The 17,554-nt window shown below is 41.8% G+C and overlaps 1 protein-coding gene across 12 annotated transcripts in view; it reads right to left on the reverse strand.

Annotated features, from left to right (window-relative positions):
- Window positions 1-17,554, reverse strand: part of HDAC4 (histone deacetylase 4) — a 438,771-nt gene that overhangs the window by 77,157 nt on the left and 344,060 nt on the right. For all 12 annotated transcript variants that reach the window (XM_005299905.3, XM_005299903.3, XM_008163408.3 and 9 more), the window contains 3 exons: window positions 15,942-16,199; window positions 8,300-8,486; window positions 86-219 (listed from right to left, as the gene is read on the reverse strand). In XM_005299905.3, coding sequence (XP_005299962.1) covers window positions 86-219; window positions 8,300-8,486; window positions 15,942-16,199 — 579 coding nt within the window. The remainder of the gene's footprint in view (window positions 1-85; window positions 220-8,299; window positions 8,487-15,941; window positions 16,200-17,554) is intronic.

Genomic DNA, 17,554 nt, shown 5'->3' on the forward strand with positions numbered 1-17,554 from the left:
CAGAATCAAAATACCAAGTCTCTTCGCTCTCCCAAACACATGACTGAAACTACATGTCTGCCGTTCCTGTGGCAGTACTTATTACCTCACACTTGCCACGGAGGCCTGTCTCTTGAAGCCTGGACCAGATGCTCTGGATTCTCCCTGCATGCTCTGGGTGGCTGTTTGTGTTTCCACAGGTACACTGGTGTTTCAGCATCAAGGTGTCGTATACAAGGCCTGCAGCAGAAGTTACAAAAATTGCTTGCAATAAAAAACTGTCTTGTGAGACATGGAAAAAAAATCCTCTGCTGTGGACTAGAGCTTACTGTACTGAACTGGAATTCTAAACACAATGGCAATATGCATTCCACAGGCAGATGAAGAGCATTAGGAAAAGAAAATTGTAGACTGCAGTAAATGAGGTGGACAACTTGGTTATATGACCGGGTTGTGTGCAATCGTGGGGACTGGAGTCTGTGATCCAGGAGGTTCCTTCTAGTCCTGTGTTCTTATAAGGTGGCATTGTATTATCAACCATGCAATGACTTCTCCCTGTTGGAAATTCTCAGTGTATTTGGAAAAGAAATGAATCATTAATACTACTAGAGGATGAATCTGTACGGTTTAGAACAGCAGATGTACAAATGAAAGCAGGTGAAAGCACAGATTTAGGCAGATGTGAATACAAGGAAATGTTATAAAAGGACACTATATTTCTTTGACTCTCACATTAAGAACTATTACAACTGCTGATAAAATGGTTCCTTAATCCAAAAACCTGGAAGAAGCGGATACGTCCATGGAAAGGTCTTTGTTCCATAAAATAGTTTACTTTAAAGTCTTCACATCAAGGTTACTTGACAACACAAGACTCAAGGTACATGGAAAGCAGTTTATTAGCACACACTTAGGGATAACTATTCAATGCGTTACATGGGAATTTAGCAGTGTTATTTCCTTTAAACATGGGAGTCAAGAGGCTGAAGCCCTGTGCAACAATATTTACTCAATCTCAACAATGTAGGTGACTCTGATATGTGTTACTCTTCCACCCACTTACACTTCTGGACCAGGATTTGTGAATTCAGGTCAAATACACCACTGAACAAAACTACCAGTTTTTCCACAATTGTGTATTCTGGGGAATAAAGGATGACATTTTTTGTTTAAACACAACGGACATAGTGAAAAGTTTAGTTCTAGCCTTCCCTTAAGTCAGAGATAGGTTTGTGTTGGGGAGCACCCAAAAATCTTTGAAATATCAGGGGGTTCAGAGGATGCAGGACAGATTTGCAATTAGTGTTGCTCCTTTGAAAGCCAACCAGTTTGCCAAAGCTGTCCTTCCACTGTGCACTGGTGCTGGTGCTGACACTTTTAGCCATTAGGGGAAGTTGTCTGGGAATTCCTCACTCTGCTCCAGGTTTTGGGACCTCTGAGTGCAGGAAAACACACCCTATAGCTCCAGAGGACAGAATGGAGCTCTCATTAACGAAATGATTAAGTTAACCAAAGTTCAATTAATCAGGGCTTTACAATAAAAATTTATAAAAGTGCCCACCTGTCTGCTTCTTTCTGACATTATTCAGCTCAAGCAATGCAAACTGAAGTTGGAGAGAGGATGTGGGCTAGTAGAATGGATAGCTATTTTGTTTTTCACCTTGGCACTGGGAAAGAACACTGGATTTTGCTCTGTCTCTATCTCAAATATATACCTATTATATATAGAGGGCATGCATGCACATATCACAGGGATGTGTGCATATAGATAAAACACACATGGTACAGTATTTTATATAGATACATTCATACATTGAAAGAAGAGATGGTGGTGGGATGGACTATATATTCTCCTTTGGTAAGTTCGGAGAGGAACCAGGACTCAGAAAAAGTCCAATCTAATTAAATCCTAAAACTCTTCCCACCCCTGGTTAAACAGTGACAAAGCAGTATTTCACTGAAGTTTATCTTGTATATTTATGCATTATTCCCCATTTTTAACATCTACGGCTACTGGAAAGAGTAGGACTGTACTTTCTCTAATTGAGGACAGTGTGTTGCACACAGAAAAAGTAAATGCTTGACCATTTACATTTAAAATACAAAACTACTTTGGCCATTACAGGTTCATTGCTGGAAAAATATTCCCCAAGATGTGGGAACAATCATTTTTAAAGGTCAGTACTAAAGCCAACTGGCTTTTCTTGGCAGGATAAACATATGATTTGAGGTTCAGATAATTATACTGATTCTGCAGAGAAGGAGAGAATAAATGCCCTTCATCAGAAATAAAATAATGCTTTAACACAGAATATCAGAATAATTTATGGAATTCGTTTTCACAGGAGATCAGAAGCTGGATAACTGCAAACCAATGGACCAACTTGGGAATCCTTGTTCAAGTGAGTAAAATTGTACATGCACCAGTATTCCAATTAACATCAATGGATTTACTCGTGTTAGCAAGAACAAAGGGTTAGACCCCTAATGTAACCAACCTTATGTTGGTTGTCATCTACCCTTGCGCAAGAGCAAAATGCTGCCATTCTGATTTTGCAGGGTTTACATCTACTTTCCTCTCACATAGCACAAGTACAATGTCATGCTTCAGGCATAAAACTGATTGCCTGCAATAAGCAGGCAGGGTTTTTTTCAATTTCATATGTACTAACGCACTCCTCAGATATGCAAATATGCACCCTCCCCCCCGCACACAGACACACACCACGTATCTCCCCTGCAATATACCCTTTAAGCATTAGGAACTGGTTACTGCTAGAGACAGGATAATGAAATAGAAAGACCCAGTGATTTGATTCTATATGGCATATCGATGTTTCTAACTCTCCCAAGAAAATGCATTAGAAGGATTTACTATACAACACTTTAAAAATAAAAGTGATTCATAGATTCACAGATTCTAGGACTGGAAGGGACCTCGAGAGGTCATCGAGTCCAGTCCCCTGCCCGCATGGCAGGACCAAATACTGTCTAGACCATCCCTGATAGACATTTATCTAACCTACTCTTAAATATCTCCAGAGATGGAGATTCCACAACCTCCCTACGCAATTTATTCCAGTGTTTAACCACCCTGACAGTTAGGAACTTTTTCCTAATGTCCAACCTAAACCTCCCTTGCTGCAGTTTAAGCCTATTGCTTCTTGTTCTATCCTTAGAGGCTAAGGTGAACAAGTTTTCTCCCTCGTCCTTATGATACCTGAAAACTGCTATCATGTCCCCTCTCAGTCTTCTCTTTTCCAAACTAAACAAACCCAATTCTTTCAGCCTTCCTTCATAGGTCATGTTCTCAAGACCTTTAATCATTCTTGTTGCTCTTCTCTGGACCCTTTCCAATTTCTCCACATCTTTCTTCAAATGCGGTGCCCAGAACTGGACACAATACTCCAGCTGAGGCCTAACCAGAGCAGAGTAGAGCGGAAGAATGACTTCTCGTGTCTTGCTCACAACACACCTGTTAATACATCCCAGAATCATGTTTGCTTTTTTTTGCAACAGCATCACACTGTTGACTCATATTTAGCTTGTGGTCCACTATCACCCCTAGATCCCTTTCTGCTGTACTCCTTCCTAGACAGTCTCTTCCCATTCTGTATGTGTGAAACTGATTTTTTCTTCCTAAGTGGAGCACTTTGCATTTGTCTTTGTTAAACTTCATCCTGTTTAACTCAGACCATTTCTCCAATTTGTCCAGATCATTTTGAATTATGACCCTGCCCTCCAAAGCAGTTGTAATCCCTCCCAGTTTGGTATCATCCGCAAACTTAATAAGCGTACTTTCTATGCCAATATCTAAGTCGTTAATGAAGATATGGAACAGAGCAGGTCCCAAAACAGACCCCTGCGGAACCCCACTCATTATGGGGGGGAGGGATAGCTCAGTGGTTTGAGCATTGGCCTGCTAAACCCAGGGTTGTGAGCTCAATCCTTGAGGGGGCCACTTGGGGATCTGGGGCAAAGTCAGTACTTGGTCCTGCTAGTGAAGGCAGGGGGCTGGACTCAACCTTTCAAGGTCCCTTCCAGTTCTAGGAGATGGGATATCTCCATTAATTATTATTATTATGCCTTTCCAGCAGGATGGGGAACCATTAATAACAACCCTCTGAGTACGGTTATCTAGCCAGTTATGCACCCACCTTATAGTAGCCCCATCTAAATTGTATTTGCCTAGTTTATCGATAAGAATATCATGCGAGACCGTATCAAATGCCTTCTTAAAGTCTAGGTATACCACATCCACAGCTTCTCCCTTATCCACAAGGCTCGTTATCCTATCAAAGAAAGCTATTAGATTGGTTTGATATGATTTGCTCTTTACAAATCCATGCTGGCTGTTCCCTATCACCTTACCACCTTCCAAGTGTTTGCAGATGATTTCCTTAATTACTTGCTCCATTATCTTCCCTGGCACAGAAGTTAAAATAACTGGTCTGTAGTTTCCTGGGTTGTTTTTATTTCCCTTTTTATAGATGGGCACTATATTTGCCCTTTTCCAGTCTTCTGGAATCTCTCCCGTCTCCCATGATAAAAAATTAGAGGCAATTTTTAATTCATTTGCCTATTTTACACTAGGCTGATCTTTTAAGATGCACTATTGGAATCTGTTGACCTCTTTGGTCAGTTTGATTAGGACCTCAAACCAAGATTCTCTTTTCAAGCCACTTATTAAAAAGATGATTTAAAAATTAATTTCAAATCCTTATTTACTGTAAAATTCAAGGCACTTAATTATAATATTAGACTTTAAAAACAGTCACCATTACAACTGAATCTTTTCCAGTATAACTATGGCTGTGTGTGTGTGACCGCGTCGTGACAGGATCCCCTAGAGCACTTCTGTTTGCCTTTACAAATATTTCAAAAAAATGTCATTCCCCACCCTCCAGATCAGTATTTTCTGTATCAAGTGGACAGAACTTCAATTCAAAAAAGTAACTCTCTGTACCAAATCTAACTGGGTAAGTCTCTTCTAGAATATGAATGGAGTATGCCTGAAACATTTTGCTTTTCCTTTCTGTGCCTAGCTCACCAAAATATTAAAGTTTTAAAATCTGAAAACTCTTCTGTTACTCTGAGCTGCAGTAATAAAATGGAAAATTCTTTTCCATCTAAGGTAATAAGATATGTACCAAAAACACTTGTCTAAAAGGTTCCCCGCACCCCCCCAAGAAAGAAAAAGAGTCACGACTCGAATAAGGGCAGAGGAGGATTTAAATGCACCATTTATAATGGTATAAGGAAAGAACATCAAAATATTCTTTTCCTCGACATTTTCTATTACCCAATTTCAATGATACAGACAGCTGGGTTGTGACTCTCCAATGCCTTGCACCTTATGTTGGCTATCATCTGTACTTGTGCAAGTGCAAAATGCTGCCATTCCAATTTTAAAAGGTTTTACACCCCACTTTCCACTCATTGCATGAGTATAAATAATTGCACAATGTTCAAGGTAGTGGAGAATCGGGCCCCTAGAGTTGAAAACGTTTCACAAATTAAATGTTGTGAAAAGGATATTAACCAGATAAAATACACTAAGTACTCTGCACATTACTGTCTTGTCACAGTATTACGTGTCTCGTACAATGTAAAGGTAATGTGGGTTTCTTCTCATTTTAAGCAATTTTTTAATCCTACCTGAACACTTATTTTCTTTAATTTGACGTCTACAATTGTAGAACTTTGAGCAGATTTATTTACAGTTTTCAAAATCACTACTCTTAGGGTACGTCTATACCCAGCCGCTAGTTCGGCGGCTGGCAATCAAACTTCTGGGTTCGACTTACCGTGTCTTGTCTGGACGCGATAAGTCGAACCCGGAAGTGCTCGCCGTCGACTGCGGTACTCCAGCTCGGCGAGAGGAGTACCGCGGAGTCGACGGGGGAGCCTGCCTGCCGCATGTGGACCGAGGTAAGTTCGAACTAAGGTACTTCGAACTTCAGCTACTTAATTCACGTAGCTGAAGTTGCGTACCTTAGTTCGATTTGGGGGTTTAGTGTAGACCAAGCCTTATTGTTCCACTCTAGTATATAATTATAACTGAAATTACAAGGCACATATTTAGGTAAAATGTAAATCCCATGATAGTAAATGTTACTGTACAGTCAAATTTCGTAAAGACTCATAGGACTGATGCCGCAACTTAAATGGTGAAGCTGGAAACAGATAAGGGCAAGTCATGACTCAACTTCTAAAATGTACATAGGATCCGTAATCTTTAAGACTGGGATTTTCAAAGTGGGCTAAGAGAACTAGGTGCTCAATGTCCACTGACCTTCAATGGTGTTTGGGTGCCTAATTCCCTCAGGATCCTTTGAAAATGCCAGCACACACTATTGTATCCTTGCCCTTTCTGGTGCCACTACTGACTGCATTGTTGTTTCCATTAGAAATCAAGGTATTCAGTTGTTATAAAAACTTGACATTATAAGGCCTGATTTTCAATAAGCAGGCAACTGCTTGGACATGTACACTGCTAGACATGCATGCTCAAATTCACAGCTAGCATGCACAGGTACCAAAGGCTTGTACTTTACATCTAACTGCTGTTATTAATGTAGGCCAACAAACTTACAGACCAAGCGGATTGTCTTTCAGGGTATGGAAAAATATTGGTTTGGGTACTTCAGTTATTTAGTGCAAAGAAAATAAAAACAGGAATTGTGATTTGGCCTTGAGACTTTTTTGCACACAGACACTTTCATTATTTGGTAAGACATTCATTCACAAAATGGCCTTTGGTATATTGGGAAGAAATCGGTGCATGTTACAAAACTCTTCTTAACTACCTAACGTAGGCATTGAAAAACTCCATATATTGAGTGATTATCCAAAACAGAATTTACCAAAGAAAATAGAATGCATATGAAAGGATTTTGATGATGGTCCTTAATGGCTTAGGAAGGAGAAACTTTTCTCTCTTTTGGTCTCTGGGGGAGAACAGTATCCTACACACATTTACACACTTTGGTAGCTGATCCAAGAATGAGGAATTGTGCCTACCTACCTTCCAGGATGGGGCTAGTATGGACTATAACAAGAAAACAATATCCATGTTATTAAAAAGCCCATTATTGCATACTTACCATTTAAGCTCAGCTGCCAGACCATTTACACTATGGACTGAATATTTTCCTTTCTCACCCCCCCCCCATAAGAACATAAGAATGGCCGTACCGGGTCAGACCAAAGGTCCATCTAGCCCAGGATCCTGTCTACCGACAGTGGCCAATGCCAGGTGCCCCAGAGGGAGTGAACCTAACAGGCAATGATCAAGTGATCTCTCTCCTGCCATCCATCTCCATCCTCTGACGGACAGAGGCTAGGGACACCATTCCTTACCCGTCCTGGCTAATAGCCATTAATGGACTCACAATACAACAGTGAAAATTAAATTGTAAAAAATCTATTTAAAACCAATGCGTATCTCCTATGCAAAAATCCATTCAGTGCAGGAGGGTCAGGCCATCAGGTAACCTGACGGCTACCCTAACTTAACAAGTGGCTACCATATGCCATCTGTGAAGTGATCTGCCTCTGACATAGCATAGCCCCTTCCTGCTCCTTACACCAGGGAAGAGCAGGAGCTGATTGGCAGAGCTAGCTCCTATGCCAATGATACCACAGCTGAGAGTTTCCCCTATCCCTGGGAGGAATTCACAACAAGGCTGCTGCAGCCAGACCACACCCCCTGTGTGTCACTCAGAAGGCGCAAAAGGGCTTGAACTGGGGCAGAGAACATGGTCCAAAATCTGCTTGGAAGTAAATTAAGAGTTCAGGCTAGAAGCGTTGCTTGGTACATTGTCCTTTATCAATCATGCTGTGTCTCTTCCTTCCTCATGTTCACATCAACCGCATGGTTTAGTCTGAATTGGCCTTGTTTCTGGGAATGTACAGTCATAACACTGCATCGCTTTCACTTTTTTTTAGCTTAATTAAAATACACATATAGTATTCTCCCTCTATAGGATCTCTCCCTTTGGTGATGGAGGTTGTGGGGGGGTAGGGCAGAATATGGTGTATAATGACTGACCCAGATTGTTCCATCCCCCACTTAGCCACAGAGCATGGGGTTAGCCAAAGCCAGAATAACATCCTGGCCACCACCTGATAGTTGGGAATACACCAGGTTTGGGGGTGGCTTTTTCACGGGAGGGCAATCCTTGCCTCCTCCAACGATGCGTTAGTGTCACCCATTCCACTTCTACGTGGTCAAGTGCTTTTTAAGGAATAAATGATAATGTACCCAAACAGAACTCTCAGCCACATCCAATCACCCTCCCAGGCCCTGAAATATTACCTGTTGTGAACCTCGGCTTAGTTGGTGGCTCCTGTACGGACATGGGGAAGGTGGCAGATGCAGGTGAGGACTGTGCACGAGACAGAGGCCGATGTCCTCCAAAAGACACTGGAATGCCAGCTGCCTCCATTGATGCCTGGTAGTTTCTCAGCTGGTGAATGCGTTGCTGCTCCAGTAGAAGGGCTTGCTGTTGGGGAGGATGGAAAGGAATATAAGGGGATGGTTCATGCAAATATCACAATAAAAAAAGGTTGGCATGGAATTTTAAAAACAATTTTGTTTGGAGTTTTGGTTTATTTCCTAGACACAGTGAACACACACACATACATTAAACATACATACGGAGGGAGGCGTGCTAAAATGAAGGCCTGATCCAAAGCCCAAGGAAACAGTGGAAAAGGTCCCATTAAATTCCATGAGCTCTGAATCAGGGACTTAGAACACACTCACTCACACTACAGAGTCTACGCACCCTTACACAGCTATTCAAGTGCAGCTTTTAAAAAGCTCAAATTTGCTTTTGGATACAAACCCACATGCTGACTTTGCAGCCTTCCATGATTTATGTTTTTGCAACTCAAGACCACCACGCCCCTTCTGAATGTGTGTAATAGTCAAAATGTGCACAAGAGTCATCACCCAGAGGCCCTACATGTGACTGGATCAGGGCTGATGGCAGAATGTTCCCAATGGAGGACCCTTCACTAAACGTCTTTCCCATATTGATCCAAGGGTCAGGACCAAGACCGTGCCAAGCTCATATACTCGTGCGGACACCAGAAACAATTAAGACAAATTAACTGAAGATGTTAAGTTAAATCACATTAAAACCCTGCATAGACTGTCTACTTTAGAAATAGAGAATTTAAGGTGAGCGTGACCTTCTGTATATCACAGGCCACCCGGACTACCCTGCACCCACATGCTAAACCCAATAACTGAAATTAAACCAAAGTATTACAGACATCAAAAGACTAAACTATTATGTGTCACATGCGGAGAATAGGGGGTACTGAGGTGTACCAGTGCCTGAGGCCCTTGCAATGGCAGGCAATTACACAAGATACACTCAGATGTTCCCAGCAAGAAACCTGCAGAGGAAGACAAAATTTACCCCAGGACCCCTGCCAAGCTGACCTAGGGGAAAAATTCCTTCCCAACCATACAGAGCATTGGGTGGGACAACTCTTTCAGTCCTGTGGGTTGGATGCCAGTTGTGGGGCACCTCTGCAGTCCACATACAGAAATACATGCTGTAGAACATGGTGTCCTCCATGCAGTGTAATCGTTCACGTACAGCATATGAGATTATGCTGTGCAGAGGATGCCTCTTTGCAGAGCAGGTTTGCTCGGGGGTGGGACGTGGGGTGTGTGTGGATGCTTTTGAGGGCCAGATCTGGCCCACTGGCTGCCAATGAGACTACTGTTACTTAGACCCTGTGCATGTGAGCAAGAACCAGCCAGCAAGCACCTGAGGGAGAGAATGCTCGGTGCAACCTCAGAACACTGGCCTTTGTTCCCAAAGGGGATTAAATGAAGTGAATTAAGACCATTTTACTTCTGAATGAGTGTGTCCACATGGGAGGTTAATAAGCTTTAAACTAATGGATTTTAACTTCACATCTTTAGTTAATTCCACTTAGCTTTTTGGAGTGTCCCTATATAGAAAAACGCTCCATCTTCTGTCTGAACTGTGAAGGACGTTTTCTTTTTAGGAAAAAGAACGAGGAGTACTTGTGGCATTTTAGAGACTAACAAATTTGAGCATAAGCTTTCGTGGGCTAAAACCCACTTCATCAGATTCATGCAGTGGAAAATACAGTAGGAAGATATATATACACAGAGGACATGAAAAAATGGGTGTTGCCATACTAACTATAATGAGAGTAATCAGTTAAGGTGGGCTATTAGCAGCAGGAGAAAAAAAAAACACTTGTAGTGATAATCAGGATTGCCCATTTCCAACAGTTGACAAGAAAGTGTGACAGGTTTCAGAGTAGCAGCCGTGTTAGTCTGTATCCGCAAAAAGAACAGGAGTACTTGTGGCACCTTAGAGACTAACAAATTTATTAGAGCATAAGCTTTCGTGGACTACAGCCCACTTCTTCGGATGCATTATGCTCTAATAAATTTGTTAGTCTCTAAGGTGCCACAAGTACTCCTGTTCTTTTTGAAGAAATTGTGAGTAACAGTAGGGGAAAAAAATTAGCATGGGGAAATAGGTTTTACTTTGTATAATGACCCAGTCACTACCAGTCTTTATTCAAGCCTAATTTAATGGTGTCAAGTTTGCAAATAATTCCAATTCTGCAGTTTCTTGTTGGAGTCTGTTTTTGAAGTTTTTTTGTTGGGGTATTGCGACTTTGAGGTCTGTAATCGAGTGACCAGAGAGGTTGAAGTGTTCTCCGACTGGTTTTTGAATGTTATAATTCTTGACGTCTGATTTGTGTCCATTTATTCTTTTGCGTAGAGACTGTCCGATTTGGCCAATGTACATGGCAGAGGGGCATTGCTGGCACATGACGACATATATCACATTGGTAGATGCGCAGATGAACGAGCCTCTGATAGTGTGGCTGATGTGATTAGGTCCTGTGATATGTGGACAGAAGAGATATGTGGACAGAGTTGCAATGGGGTTTGTTGCAAGGATGGGTTCCTAGGTTAGTGTTTTTGTTGTGTGGTTGCTGGTGAGTATTTGCTTCAGATTGGGGGGGCTGTCTGTAAGCAAGGACTGGCCTGTCTCTCAAGATCTGTGAGAGTGGGGGATCGTCCTTCAGGATAGGTTGTAGATCCTTGATGATGCGCTGGAGAAGTTTTAGTTGGGGGCTGAAGGTGACGGCTAGTGGCGTTCTGTTACTTTCTTTGTTGGGCCGGTCCTGTAGTAGGTGACTTCTGGGTACTCTTCTGGCTCTGTCAATCTGTTTCTTCACTTCAGCAGGTGGGTATTGTAGTTGTAAGAATGCTTGATAGAGATCTTGATTGTGTTTGCCTCTGTCTGAGAGGTTGGAGCAAATGTATCTTAGAGCTTGGCTGTAGACAATGGATCGTGTGGTGTGGTCTAGATGAAAGCTGGAGGCATGCAGGTGAGTATAGTGGTCAGTAGGTTTCCGGTATAGGGTGGTGTTTATACGACTATCGCTTATTAGCACTGTAGTGTCCAGGAAGTGGATCTCTTGTGTAGACTGGTCCAGGAGGAGATTGATGGTGGGATGGAAATTGTTGAAATCATGGTGGAATTCCTCAAGGGCTTCTTTTCCATGGGTCCAGATGATGAAGATGTCATCAATGTAGCTCAAGTAGAGTAGGGGCGTTAGGGGACGACAGTTTTCTTTTTAGGGTTGCTCAGGTAATTGTCTGAGATTAATACCTTATGTCTATATTTTTATTATGGCAGGGGGAAGCTGTAAATTTGGGAAGGATTCTTGCTGCAGCCAGTTGTTAGCAGCATGATGTTAAATGCTGCTTAAGTTTTATTAATGCAAATATGTCCAAATGCTCAGGCAATAGGCTCATGTTTGTGTAAATCAAATAAAGAATGGGCAACAGAAGCATGGCTGCAAACTGGATGCTTTTAGAACCATAAAACCTGGAGTGTGGCCATCTATCTACACCTTCCCCCTTTTTACTGCTGCAAGGACATGATGCCTTTGGGAGATATTTGAAGGTAATGATGTTGCAGCCACTTGATCCTCATTTGGCTCCCTGCTATTCGTAATGCACAGGTCTCGCAACATTTCCACAAGGTCAACAAACTTCTGCTGTGCTAGTCATACAGAGGAGGCTGATTCCAGGGTCAAGGGCTCTGTGCCAAAAATACCCTGCCCCTTCCCCCTTCAATCTGGGTCTGACAGCTTGACTTAAACAAAATCCTCAGCCTGCTAATATTTACTAATCAAAGATGTATTTGTTTATTTTAAGAGTCTCACTTTTTCTCTTATGTAGGAGGAATAAAAGAGGCCCACAACTACAAACGTGCACTATATTTTGAATAGCTAATACAGATTCAAAACCAAGGTGAGGTGAACTTTAACAACACTTTCAACTGAGCTTTCACAGCATTTAGCTCCATTTTAGAGAGCACTAAGTGACTGCTTCTCCACACCACACCTACTGTTAGTGGGTATTCTATTACTGGATGCTTTTAGAACCATAAAACCTGGAGTGTGGCCATCTATCTACATACACAAACATACTTAAACAGCAATGCAGGTCAGGAGGACCATCCTGCATGCACCTTGCACAAGTTTTCCACTCCTATCCACTTTATGCAATGTTTATTAATATATGAATATGGGGTTTTTTTCTGCCCTAGTATGGTGACACACTGAGAAGTTACTGCTATTTTCACCGATCATGGCTTTTTCTGTGGGCTGGACCATAAGACACATTTCTGGAGTTAGGAGGCAAAAGAGCATATATTCTATCTTTAAAAACCAAACTAGAACTAAACAATGCCAGAAATACACACAGCCTCCTGATAAAAATCAGTGATTTACAACAAAGGTTACCATATTGCAGCAGAAAAGACAGGACCAGAGCCTCAACTGGAATAAAGCGGCATAGAATCACTGACTTCAATGGAGCTACACCAATTCTCACCAACTGAGAATCTGACCAGTTATATTAGCAAAGGACACAGAGAAGCAGAATTATGACAAGTGACCCCTGGCAGAGATGTCCAAGGTCTCGAGCATGGGCTTATGAAATACCTACTCTGTATACGTTCAAGGCCTAACATGATTCCAAACAAGTAAATGAACGCTGTTTAACAGTCACCTTTGGAATTCTAGGTATTCCTGTGCAGAAGTCAGTTTATTTGCCTGTATTATTCACTGTTTACAAGGCTGATCTATTTAATGAAGGCATCTCAGGATCTTTTCCTAACAGTATTAAGTATTTTTCTGTTTTCTTGACTTTCTAGGTACAGATTAGATACAGTCAGGCACTTGTTTCCTTCATCTTTAATCCACAGACCTGTCCTACCAAGGGTATACAGATCCCAGTGCAAACGACTCTATATTAATTTATGTATCCTAATTGTATTGCATGCAATGAGCATCCTGTGGAGTGAAGGCTGCTCTCCTTAACACTCAGGGCTGCTCCTGCAGCTGGGGATCAGGATCCAAAGGAATACGTCTGTGCTGCCGCCTGTGCTGGCTGCATGGAGGGGAGGTAGCATAGGAGCAGTTTTAGCACAAATATCACCTGAAGATTCCTTCAATTAGAAGAAATCCTCCAGCAGCCAGATGCCTGAGCTTTAAGATTGTTCTGTGCTGTCAGAATGGTGCAAACCAGTCACATTACACTGGAGACTCAAGAGGCAAGTATCCACTGTGATAAGGCAGGAATTCCACTTTATTTTCTAAAGAAATGACATTTGTTTCCTAGGGTTGGCAAACTGTCCTTTAGTGGACAAGTCATGTGTTGATAGCACGGCGGGGGTGTAGAAGGCTGCCCTACAGTGTCTGAAACTGGCAAAAGCAGGGGCATGAACATTAGAAATAATCACTATTTTCTTTCTTCCTAAATGCAGGTCCAATTTGCATACTTTCAACCAAGCTAATAAACCTGGAACGATGTGTACTGTGTCCCTGTGTATAAGTCATTACAAGAAATATACAGTTTTGCCCTGATGCTTCGTTTTCCCCCGGCAATCCAGCCACACTTCCTCTATGCAACGTCTGCAGATGACTTGGTATGCTGGCCAACAAACGTCTCTTGGTGAAAATTGATGTGTTCCAGCTGAATCCCAAAGGACATGGAAATGTTTCCAAAGGTTGCATTATGCTGCAATTACAGCTAACGTTATTTTCCACAGGCAATGGGGATTCACCAGTTTGTAACATACCTCTCAGTTGCTTTAGGTAAAGCCCATGGAAGTCAATGAAAAAACTCTTATTGACTTAAATGGACTTTGGATCAGGTCCTAATTGCATTGTCTTGCGGCAGTGCCTCCCCTCACCCTCTGCTTGTGCCAAAGCACGTAATACTATAGTCATAAAATTCAAGTGCTGTCATCTCTGTGGACCATACATTGGCGCACTGCTGTCATTATTCCTCTTCTAATGGGGTTCAATATACAGCTGTGTAATGATATCCCTAGCCCTTCTATCTTCTAACCATATTTAGAGATGGCAATATGATGATGCTTATTGATATATTATTTAATTTCTATAATTCTAAGGATAAGTACTTCATTATTCTTTGCTTATTAAACTTAGTAGATGATTGAGTTAATTTTAGAAGTGTTTTCATGTAGTTAATCGACCTGGACTTCAAATGTATACTAATTATAAATACTCTATGCTTCACGCATATTTGCCCCTTTAAAGTCAATAATAATTGTACAGTAAAAGCTTTGTTATCCGGCATGTTGGGAGAATGGGGGTGCCAGTCAATTAAAAATTCCAGGTAACTAAGTGTTATGTTTACCAATGGAATACCAATTTTCAAAGAATTAAAATGAATAAAGTATAAAATAGTATACAGGTACTCACCAATCCAGTAGTTGTACTGCATTGCAGAGTGGTTGGTTTCTTGAAGCACTTAGGTGTATACATGTAAAGTTTTCTATACAGTAGGTTATCTTATGACACTACATATCACTATGTGTGGCGCATGACATACACCCAGATCACTAAAAATACACCTAACACTAAAACTATACTGAACATAATTGAATCTTTTTTTGGTGATTCAGAAGGCACTTCAGGATCTTGCAGTGCTCAGGGTCGTCATTATCAACATCAGTTATCACTGTAGATGTAGACTGGGTAGGAGATTGGGCTGAATCTGTCTGTAATGACCCTATGACACACCCTGGAAGCTGCTTTTTTGAATAAATCCCTGATACCAGCTTGCTTACTTGTCTTCTGCCTCTTTTGCATAAAAGTAGAGTGCAGAATGTGCAATTGCAGAATGTGCGGGGCAGTATACTAGTCCCGGTTACTACATTGAAGATTTGTATTGGGAGATATCAGAAATGCTGGTTAATAGAGCTTTCTGGTTGATAAAGTGCCGGATAACACAGCTTTTACTGTTATAATTTGAAGCATATCACTGAACACAGTACCAAGTTACAGCGTTTACAGCAAAATGATGGTAACACTGCTACCCAGCAAGCAGTTGGCTCAGTCCTCAAAGTGACTCAGACCATCGTATGGTACCGCCAGGGCTTCAGTCCTCTGCCCACTGCTGCTCTGTCTCACTTCGAAGGGGATCTGGCAGCCTCTCTGCTGCGTCCAGCATGCAGCTCTCTGTGCTGTGGGGTTTTCCCAGGCAGTTGTGCCCTTCACATTACTGGGGACATTTTGGCATGATGGCAAATATTTAAAAAAGCAGCAGCTCAGCACTACTTCTGCCTCCACCAAAAGGAAGATAGTCTATATGTCTCTCATTGAAATGCCCTGCGTAGCTATGCTAGCATACACTGCCCTTCTAGCTATTTCATTATTACTGATATTAATCTGTATTACTATCTCTGCGAACTTATCTCAAATACCTCACCTTTACATAGCCACAAAACAGGTACAGAGCAGACGGTGGCAGCAGAAGCTTACCAACAGTATAATGCCAGTCTGCTTCCATCATACTTCAAGAGACCACTTTGTATGCACATTGTCACTCTGTTGTACCTTACCTGACGGAATAGCAGCTCCTGTTCAGCTTGCCTCTGCCCTGGCTCTAGTTCCGGTGGTGGTTCTGTTTCCTCTTCATCACTCTCAATGGGCTCTTGCTTCACCTGCACCATATTGGCCAACCCTTGCACCTCCTTTTGGCTTGAGACTCGGTCACTGTATGGCTCCTCCAAAAGTGCTTGGTGTTCTCGTAACTCCTCTTCCGTCTCCTCAGGGTGGCTTTCATGCTGGCGGGCTGGCTCATTCGGTTTTGGTATCATCTGAAAACATCCCAGAGGTTAACTGATAAATAAAGTGTAACACATCAGAGTTAAAGCTGACTGTGCTCTCAACTAAAGAATCAACTTAATGAAAGCAAAATAAAAAGTGACAGCATTTCTTACAAACTAGCTCCAAAACAAAAGGATAATTATAGTAAAGAGAAAGAGACTGGGTTAGCCTATTAATCTCTTATCAGGGAAACATGTCCTAAGTAACAATGATCCTCTTATTTTGTTGTTTGATTTTTCTCTCATGAAATTGGAATCCCCTAAAGCCTGTATGCTTTGCAGGCCTGCTCCACTTCATTCAACGTCTGCATGGAAACAACCATTTGGCAGTAAAAACCCAGAAGCAAACGAGTGACAGATTTGTTCTCGTCTGGGTTTCCTGTTTGCCAAGCCTCTTTCTGACATACCCATAAATTGCATCTTACAAAATCAGATGCCTTCCTCCTGGTTCCCAATGAAGCTGAAGTCGAGTATTTTAGTTGCTATAGGACAGAAAAGTTGCGCTTGGTGATTTGTACCACAACTACAAAAATAAACACCAAGATTCGTGCTGCCCTGCACTTAGTCAAGTGCTACTAGTAACCTTGTTTCCTCCAGCGGTCACACTCACTTTGCAACCTCAAATCCCAAGTGTTTGGGAGTCCATGTGACTGTGACCCCAAGAGCCCCTCTGTACCAACTGGCAAAGGGTTTCCTGTTCTGTCAGCAACTCCTACTGCTCCTGACAAACTCACTACACCCAACACATTGCTGTCACAGAATCTATCTATAAAGTATATCATCTGAGGTATCAAATGGAAGCTGGTGATACACGAGTCACTAATATCAGTGTGATGTTTATGTACTAACACTACATGAGGAATTATATATACATATTAATAAATAAATAATAATAATAATGATAAGGCTTTAAAGTCTGTAACCAAACAAAGGGAGAAACAGGTTTCTTCCAGTCCATAGGTAAAGTAGTTAGCTCTATGGTAGGCAGATTAAGCATTGTGAGACAAAAACAATGGGAGCTATATTGGCATGCAAAGTCAATAGGGAAAACAAGTTGATGGGGGTGGGTGAGAAAAGTGAGCACAGTATGGTGGCAGTACACCAGGCACAACCAACAGGAATGCATTTCAAAGGTCTACTGGATATATCAAGGGGTGCAAGGAGAAAACCATTTCGCTGAGGATGCTATTGGCAGAGAGCGGTGATTCATGAAGGAATGGATCCTGGATTGACTGAAAACCAACAAACTCTGCAGAAAGTTTCTCACCCTTGAAGTCTGCTTTAGACAAGGGTTGTAGCCTATTAGGTCAAGTCTTAGTGCTGGTCTACACTGGAAATTTACACTG

Source organism: Chrysemys picta, chromosome 11 (genome assembly GCF_011386835.1).
Source record: "Chrysemys picta bellii isolate R12L10 chromosome 11, ASM1138683v2, whole genome shotgun sequence".
In the NCBI taxonomy this organism is placed as follows: Eukaryota; Metazoa; Chordata; order Testudines; family Emydidae; genus Chrysemys; species Chrysemys picta.